This window comes from Arachis ipaensis, chromosome B6 (assembly GCF_059453495.1).
Source record: "Arachis ipaensis isolate K30076 ecotype BB chromosome B6, ASM5945349v1, whole genome shotgun sequence".
Classification (NCBI taxonomy): Eukaryota; Viridiplantae; Streptophyta; class Magnoliopsida; order Fabales; family Fabaceae; genus Arachis; species Arachis ipaensis.
This window is the reverse complement of record NC_142441.1, coordinates 142,428,130-142,437,175: the sequence shown is the minus strand read 5'-3', so window position 1 is coordinate 142,437,175 and position 9,046 is coordinate 142,428,130. Positions and strand designations below refer to the sequence as shown.

General features: G+C 32.4%; 2 protein-coding genes and 1 non-coding gene across 3 annotated transcripts; 2 read left to right on the top strand and 1 right to left on the bottom strand.

The window, feature by feature from the left end:
• Positions 1-2,375: 2,375 nt before the first annotated feature.
• TRNAW-CCA (transfer RNA tryptophan (anticodon CCA)) lies at positions 2,376-2,447 on the bottom strand. The gene has a single exon. It is a non-coding gene; the product is annotated as a tRNA-Trp (tRNA).
• A 2,667-nt stretch (positions 2,448-5,114) lies between these two features.
• Positions 5,115-7,058, top strand: LOC110265208 (protein FAR1-RELATED SEQUENCE 5-like). The gene is made up of 5 exons (XM_088491118.1): positions 5,115-5,180; positions 5,451-6,043; positions 6,092-6,187; positions 6,272-6,324; positions 6,838-7,058. The coding sequence occupies exons 1-5, from the start codon at positions 5,115-5,117 to the stop codon at positions 7,056-7,058; spliced, it is 1,029 nt and encodes a 342-aa protein (XP_088347244.1).
• Positions 7,059-7,471: 413 nt separating this feature from the next.
• Positions 7,472-8,306, top strand: LOC110264322 (uncharacterized). The gene is made up of 4 exons (XM_088491117.1): positions 7,472-7,781; positions 7,879-7,952; positions 8,035-8,187; positions 8,280-8,306. The coding sequence occupies exons 1-4, from the start codon at positions 7,472-7,474 to the stop codon at positions 8,304-8,306; spliced, it is 564 nt and encodes a 187-aa protein (XP_088347243.1).
• Positions 8,307-9,046: the final 740 nt, after the last annotated feature.

Below are 9,046 nucleotides of genomic sequence, written 5' to 3'. Positions count from 1 at the left end.
TGATCAAATTAAGAATAAATTACAATTTGTACCCATAAAAAATACAGATGCTGACAAATGTACCCATATAAGAATAAAACGACAATTATAACCATGGAAGATGGCTTCCGTGTGCCAAGAATACCCGGACGTTAGTTACACAATTGGTCCGTTAGGGTATTCTTGATACACGAAAGCTATCTTTCGTGGATACAATTGTCGTTTGATTCTTATATGGATACATTTGTCAGCGTTTGTATCTTTCATGGATACAAATAGTAATTTATTCATCAAATTAATTACTCATAAAAATTATGTTATTTACTTACTTTGTAGAATATGAAATTTTAGTATTCTTTATAATAATATCGTATATCATAAAAAAGTAGAATGATTTGAAGTTATTTTTCTAAATTTTAAATTCATAAGTCTAAATTATAAAAGACGTTACTATTATATCAAAAATAATATTTTCGACAAGTTATTATTGGTGTAAATAAAATATAACACTGTGTCAAAGCATAAATATATTCGATAAAAAATAAACTCTTCGGCAAATAAAAAATAAAATTAGAAAAAAATTAGAACATTATTAAATTACTTTTCTAAATTATGAAATATGTTATTGAAACTTACATTATACTTTATTGGATATAGTCCTTTTTTTCTTCAAATTAAGTATAACGTGAAATAGTTATAAAGTGAAGTGTCTTTTATAGTAAGTGTATGGTCCCAAAAAATAGGGTGAAAGCGGATCGGATTGGATTCAATATTCACAGTTTTTTAATTTGGATCCGATCCGATCTGATTCGTATATTTGCAAATCAGATCTAATATCGGATATATTTGCAAAATATAAAAATATTTTTATTAAAAAATATCAATAATTTTTTTCTATTTTTTAAATATATTTATTTTTAAAATAATATTAAATATATTTTTATTAAATAATAAAATTAAAATAATATAACATATATAATAATTATTAATTAAAATAAAATATAAAAAAAATATTTATTTATTTATTTATTTATTTTTACAAATCCACATATATACAGATAAATCCACAATCCGATCTTATTAGCGCGTGGAACGGATCCGATTTAATAATCGGATCTATATTCGCAGTTTTCATATTAGATTTGAATAAAATGCACACGGATTAGATCCATAAACATTCCTACTAAAAAATAAAGGATCCAATAAGGGAGTGAGAGCGAAGTGGGGGAAGAAAGAGCGTTTGTTTTGTGCCTTGTTTGTGAGTGTGAATGGTGCATTGATCCTTGTTGTACGACTTAGTATTAGTCGTTAAAATCACTAATAACTCCACCTCACAAAGTTTGTGAGACTCTGTGACTCATTTGTTGTTGGTTGGACCCAAAATACCAAAGGGAATGGATGAGTGATGAGTGAGGACTTATGGAGTGGACTCCACGTTGACAATTGACATTCCACCATTTTCCCCTTCCCTCTCTTCTCTCTGTCGTTTTCTTTCCATTTTCAATGTATGTGCTCCTTCTTTTGCTTCCCTCTCTACTAATGTGGCAACAACAAAATATTATTTAGAGCTCTGCCTTTGGCAACAACTTAACACAAAAGAATTGTGTTATGGGATTACAAAATACTATGTATATAGTAAAAATTAGTCATCAAATCAACCGTTATATAAATGTATGTGTTATTTTATACATTTTTAATATATATTTTGTATTTTAATATGATTATATAGCATAATTGTATATAATATTATGCAATATCGTATTAATTGTTTACTTACCTTAAGTAGAGTTCACGTGTATTTGATGGTAAATATTATATATTTGAAGTACATTAAACTTGTATGGATGATACTTACGCATACTAACAATGAATAGTTAATGTTACTTTTAGTCCAAAGACAAATGGAAAGTCATTTTGGTTTCCAAGACTTTTTAAATTTGTTACTTATGGAAGTTTTTTTTTTTTTTTCCATCAAAACCTAATTGCTACAATCAACTATTGAGACCAAAAATAAATGTTAACCTTAATAGCAATTTGGAAGTGAAGGGAGGAAAGGAAGGTATAGGAGTTGAATTTTGGGAATCTAGAGAGTTTAAATTGGGACACACTAGTGAGTAGTGAGTACTAGTCCCCCCCATGATTGAATGATAAGGAAATATAGCATTGATAAGGGTGAGTCTATCGCTGTGGTTGTTGTGGTAAGACTTGGCTGTAAACAACTAACAAATGCGTTGATTGAATCACAAATAAATAGTTTTAAGGACTGAACAAAAATGGAAGGTTGCTGGCAGAGGATAAAATAAATGGCTTTAAAGATTGAACAAGATCGAAGGTTGCTGGCTTTTATATCTCTCAAGAGAAAATGGAAAAAAACAAATATGAGGGACCAAGGGTTTTGAACCCGACGTGAATCGAACACGCAACCTTCTGATCTGGAGTCAGACGCGCTACCATTGCGCCACGGATCCCAGTTGTGTTGTTCTCCATTGTGGAATTTTTATTTATGTTATATATTTATTTTAATTTCTTCTTCTGCCGAAAGAATGCGTTCATCGTATAGTGGGAAAATTTTATACTGGAGAATATCCTTTTTCATTCCTATTGTAAATAAAATGTGTAATGTAAGGTAAAAATATGAATTTTTTTACATTTGCAGTAATTATTATATTTATTTAAAAAAATCTTTTTTTTCTTCCCAACACAAAAATTTTCCCGTATATTTAAGATTTCTCGAAATCTCTAAACAATTGAGACGAGCTTTTCTTTTTGGTAATTAAACGGGCCTAAGAAAAACACAAAACTAAAAAGCTAATCTGATTCTTGAAGATATGTTTTTCGAAAGAGATTCTTGATGATGTTAAAAGGGGGTGATAATGAGACGATCTTTGGGGTTTACAACAAGGTAATGGGCTTCTTACAGAAACAAGGCAATGGGCTAGGACCAATATACATTAGTGGGAGAAGGATATTAAACACATCTTGCCAAGATCAAGCCGAAAAAAACAGACGTTGCTAATGGATTGGTCTTTACACAGACCACAGTGGTGTGTACTGTGTAGGATTGCTACTTTACTCACTTGTAATATGCGAAAATGTAAAAGAATTTTTGTCGACATTTTTTTTATCCACTGGATGTAAATTCATAGGAACAACCAACGATTATTCCCTAACTATGAATTTATGTGTATTTTTCACGTGGAAATTCATCTTTTGATAGATAGGAAATTGGCTTCCAAGCGTGTTACATGTACCATGTTCTTAAGAATCGAATCCGAAAGTATATTAAAATAAGAAAAAGGTTACTTGTACAACACTAATCAATCTTTAATCAGCCTTTAATAATATTTAATTATTTTTTTATTAAGACACTCTCCTACTTTTTAAATACATATCTATAAATTAATTTAATTTAAATATTAAAATCGAAAATTTCTCTAACTACTTGTACACTTCATAAGTACTTATCGGTAGGGGTGGCAACACTACCCGAATCCGCGGGTACCCACCCCGCCCCGCACCGGGACGGGTTCTTGAGCGGGGCGGGGCGGGGTCGGATTTAGGTTAAACCCGCCCCTATCCGTCCCGGTATATATAATATATAATATATGTAACATATATAAAATAATTAGTAAAATAATCAATAATATTATATCATATATAAATTTTTACTTTAATTTATGTTATGTATGTAAATCGTGGTTATATAATTTTTAAAATTTTATTTTATTTGTTGGATTTAATAATTATAGGGGCGGGGCGAGTACTCGCAGAGACGGGTTAGGGTTTAACATTTTACTACCCGCGGGTAGGCCGGGACGGGTTTCATGCGGGTTTTTTGTCAAGCGGGGCGGGGTCGGGTAGAGCAAAAATCCGCCCCTACCCGCCCCGTTGCCACCCCTAGTTATCGGGACTTTGAGATGGGCTACGTAACTTTACATAACAAATACAGCGGGTTATTCCTTTTTTTACGTAACACTACTGCATTAGTGAATTTCAAACGAAACAGTAATCTTCCAGCTGAAGCCTCCTCTCAGTTTTCATCGGTGAAAGGTATCACCAGCTTCCAGCTGAAGCACCCTCTCTTCATTGATAAAAGGTAACACCACCTTTTACACATGTGCTTAATTAATGTTATGAAATATCATGTTTATCATTTTTAATTATAATTAAAAATAAACATACAAACTCCATTCTTATTTAATTGGAACAAGTTTGATTTTATTTGATTTTATCAATAGAATTGTTACAAATAAATTATTTTGAGTAAAGAAGCAAAAAAAAATCTAGAGTTTAAGAGAGAAGATGTAGTTGGTATGGTCATAAAAATTGTGTTTTTATTTTTCAATTATAACACATCTAATAGTATGATATTATATACAAAATATTTTTAAAACACATCCAAAATCATTTGATTCTAGCCAATGAGTTATAACTCAAATGGCATAGTCTCCCCATACTCAATTAAGAAGTTGCGAGTTCGAGTCTCCTATCTTTGGTAAAAAAAAAAAAATTATTTGATCCTAGTTTTTAAATATAAACGTTTTCAAAATCGTTAAATTCTAGTTTTCAAATATAAACGTACAGAATACAATTAATCTTTTGATTTTTGATTCGATAAAATGCATCTAATATTTATTATGTAAATTATTAGTTGGATTTTTTTGTTACTTATTTGAACATTAACGGTTTCAAAATTTTTACAATCAACAATTAATTTAAGTTTTTTTATTATTTATAAAAAATATCTAACATATATTATCATAGTATTAGTTGGAATTTTTATTACTTGTTTGAGCATTAGTATTTATTCATCTTAATTTTTTTTATTGATGTTATTGGTTAGTATTTTAGATAATGGTTGAAATTAGTTTATGTCGTAAGTTTATTACACATACAAAATAGTACAATCAAACTAAAAATATTTTTAGAACACATCCAAAGCTCTATCAAATAGCACAAGATAATTTTTTTTGGTCTTACTGATCCAAAAATGTTTAATTACAATTTTTTCTTTTTCTTATATTATAATGACCATTATTTTATTTATAATCTTAGACATCAACATGACATTTGTGATAGACTTGAACACGTAGCCGTCGTCAGAAGAAATTCACTCATTTGATACCCATATTGATATGGACGATATAAATAGTTGTGATAGTTCAAGCAATTCTGCTATAGAAACTGAGTGCACGACTGAGGTTTGTTAACATTTTTTCATTTGGAATTTTTGATATTGTCTTAATTTATTCTTCTGATATTTATGGCCGACTTTTTTACTTGCATGCTAATTATAGGTTATATATATATATATATATATATATATATATATATATATATATATATATATATATATATTCATGTGAATACATCCAAATATCCGAGCAACGGCACTATAAATATATATGTATGCACGTATTATTTTGTTATTTTTGTGCCACAATCCTTGTTAGTATGTTTTGTTTCTTTAGGTCATAATTCATCCCACCATTTCTGATGAGGAGATTCCAAAAGTGGGGATGTTATTTGGAACCCTTGAAGAAGCACGCCAATTTTACTACAACTATGCCAATAAAGTGGGATTCGAGCCTCATATAAGAAACACTAACTTCGACAAGAATGGAAGGACACACATTAACCAATCCATACAGTACAATAGAGATGGATACCGAACAAAAAAGAATCCGGCGACCCAAAGGTCAAACAAAGTCTCATCTATACATTGTAAAGCTCGCATATATGTGAAACTTGACACTGAGCTTGGAAAATGGAGACTGTCGAAGGTAGAATTAGCTCTCACGCATCGGTGTGATCCCGGTTTGTCATGGATGTTTAAGAAAAACAGGGAACTCTCCATGCACATTAAGGATGTCATTGAGCGTAACGACCAGGCTGGTATACGACCTTCGAAGACTTTTCAGGCGCTTGTTGAAGAAGATGGTGGTCGTTCTAATATGAAATTTCTTGAGAATGATGTTAGAAATTATATATCTGGTAAACTCCGAATCAATGGAGATGATACTGATGCGCAAGAGATGCTGGACTATTTTACCAGGATGAAAGAGTAGAACCCGAATTTCTTTTACGACATTTGTGTCTATGGTGACAATAGTCTCAAGCATGCATTTTGGGCGGATGCTCGATCAAGAGCTGCTTACGAGTATTTTGGTGACGTGGTGTCATTTGGCACCACATACAAGCTCAATAAGTAACCTCTTTTTCTTGGCTTATTTTTTTAAGGATTCATTAATTTACAAGCTCACTGATTGCCCCACGTGTTGATTTTTTATAGGTACGAGTTGCCAGTTGCAGCATTTGTGGGTGTTAATCAGCACGGACGGTCATGTCTTTTCGGGTGTGCTTTATTGGGGAATGAAGAGACTGAGTCCTTTGAATGACTCATGCAAATATTTATAAAATGTATGGGAAAAACACCAGATGAAATCTTAACTGATCAATGCGGGGCCATGGCAACAGCCATTCGAAATGTCATGCCAAACACTAGGCATAGATTGTGCATTTGGCACATCACGAGGAAGATACCCCATAAACTTGGAAAGTTGAGCCTATATGAGAAAATTAAAGCTACAATGCATGGGATTATTTGGGAGTCTCCCTTCGCGAGAATCATTTGAAAGTTCATGGTATGACTTCATTGAAGAGTACACCCTCCATGACAACAACTGGCTTAATGATATGAATACACATCCAAAACTTGATTGGTCTGTTTATTTGTCGTTTTAAGTGTTGACCAGATTTTGTAAAAGAAATGAACTTAAGCTAGATATCCTTTCATGCATGTTTAGTGACACAACATAGGTGACTATTTTAAAAGCATATATGTCTTTCAAAATGCAGATATCTATCATATTCGCAATATATGGGTCCCTGTTTTTCTAGAGCACAAATTTTGGGCTGGCATGAGGAGTACACAACGGAGTGAGAGTATGCATGCTTTCTTTGATAAGTACCTAATGTGTAGGAGCAGTTTAATTCAATTTGTGCTCCAACATGACAATTGTCTTGCAATAAGGAACAACAGGAGTTGGAATGCGATGCAGCAGACAATAGGGGCCTGATCCCATGTGTATCGAACTCTCCTATTGAGAAGCAGTTCCAACATGAGTACACCAACTGCATATTTCGCGATGTTCAAGCCGAATTTATCAAAAAGTGCGACTGCAACCTATCTTCAAGGATAGTGAAGGACAACCAATACTTCTATGAAGTGACTTAACAGAAGATTATTAAGGGGATGTCTGTTTACAGCGAGTATGAAGTTGTATTTTGTCCTATTTCGCACCAGGTTAGGTGCAACTACTTCAGGTTTTAGTCATATGGTATCCTCTATTGCCACGTCCTATCGGTTTTATCCCATTGTAGGGTTGACAAGGTGAACTCGTCGTATATACTATCTCGGTGGAGCAAGAATGTTTATCGTAAGTACACCCATATTAGAAGTAGTCACGACTCACGGCGCTCTGATGAAAGCATGAATATATTTAGGGGACTGTGTGTTGACTTCTACAATGTGGCCCAAGACTTTGTGCATGACAAGGAGGAGGCTGATATATTGCGTTCCGCTTTTGCGAGTGCTAAAGTGGCACTTAGCGAACATCGGGCAAAACATTCAGAAAGCATACGCACAAGTGAGTATCCTGATGGATTAAATGCTTTGCGGAGCCCTCCTCATGTGGTACCTAGGGGGCGTCCAAGCTTCAAGAGACTCGAGGCAGATTTGGACCGGAAAATTAAGAATGGTACTAAGAAACGTCGAGCTAGTAGTAAACATACAAAGGTTAGTTATGACGGCCATGGTTTAGACAATTATCTTGCTCTGGTTATATTTTTCATGTGTTGAGCCTGTTGAATTTAAGATATTCTCATATGTACAAGAAGTTGTAGCTGTTGAAGGAGACAAACATTTAAACAAGGCCACCGAGAGACACATTACTGCTAGCAAACACCCTAAGGTTTATTTTAGTGTTTATTGCTAGAAAGTATGTTATAAGTTTTGTATTTTGTAATTTAAATATCGTTCATGTATGGATACAGGATTTTGCTCCTATTGAAGAAGACTATTTCACCAACAACACCTTTTCTTGTATCCCTGAACATTTTCATCATGCCAAAAATACGCAAATGGATTCCTTAAGCTCGGTGGGTTTTACAACATTGTTGAATTCGTTCCAGAACCCTTCTATTCATGTAAGATTTTTGCATCAGATGACTTTTTATTTATATATTAAGTTTTATTCATCCATTTTTTGTTGACATTAGTTTGTTGTATTTGTTTGTAGACACATTCTTATAGGAATATTGACTAAAGGATAACACATGCTCAATAGCAGCTCCAGCATCTACATATTTCAAATCCCACTTACATATTAGGGTGCATCCTGGTCTTTTTTTTTTTTTAATTTTTGACAATTTCATTTCTATTTATGAATTTTTGATGTGATCTAATTCTTTTTTTTTAGAACAAAAATATCATTTTTGATGTGTCGTAAAAGGGTAGGGTATGTTTCTCATTTTTGGAGTGGTAATTTGTTTAATTAATATGGAGGACCATACTTATGTTATATTACTTAGCAGTTGCAAAGGCTAGGTTCATCGGTTCAAATGAATGAGTTTTAGATGTGTTCAGGAACCAATTTAAAAGAAGGAATATAATTTTGGATGTGTTACAAGTCAATCTAGTTAACGGTTGAAAAAAAATTTTACATGGCATAACCAAGTGTATGCACAGTGAATGAACAATTATATAAAAGATAAACATAGCAAAATAATTAAGCTTAATTGAGTCTCCTAACAACATAAAAAATGACATCCTCGATTAAAGAGCATAATATATCCATTTTGATAACTAATTATATCTGAATGGAACTGCAAAAATACTTACTTCCTCAATTAAATGACTAATAAATTGTGGAACAAAAAAAATTACGTGACAAGTCTTTTAGAGTATTTTGAGTAAAGAAGCGAAAAAAAATCTAGAGTTTAAGAGAGAAGATGTAGCTAGTATGGTCATAAAAATTGTGTTTTTATTTTTTAATTATAACACATT

What these genes read in the sequence shown, in the direction of transcription:
- LOC110265208 (XM_088491118.1), top strand. Translation starts at nt 5,115, where the DNA reads ATGGACGATATAAATAGTTGTGATAGTTCAAGCAATTCTGCTATAGAA. An exon ending in AAACTGAGTGCACGACTGAG is followed by an intron (nt 5,181 to 5,450) that starts GTTTGTTAACAT and finishes TTGTTTCTTTAG; the next exon opens with GTCATAATTCATCCCACCAT. An exon ending in TATTTTACCAGGATGAAAGA is followed by an intron (nt 6,044 to 6,091) that starts GTAGAACCCGAA and finishes TGGTGACAATAG; the next exon opens with TCTCAAGCATGCATTTTGGG.
- LOC110264322 (XM_088491117.1), top strand. Translation starts at nt 7,472, where the DNA reads ATGAATATATTTAGGGGACTGTGTGTTGACTTCTACAATGTGGCCCAA. An exon ending in TAGTAAACATACAAAGGTTA is followed by an intron (nt 7,782 to 7,878) that starts GTTATGACGGCC and finishes ATGTACAAGAAG; the next exon opens with TTGTAGCTGTTGAAGGAGAC. An exon ending in TCCAGAACCCTTCTATTCAT is followed by an intron (nt 8,188 to 8,279) that starts GTAAGATTTTTG and finishes ATTTGTTTGTAG; the next exon opens with ACACATTCTTATAGGAATAT.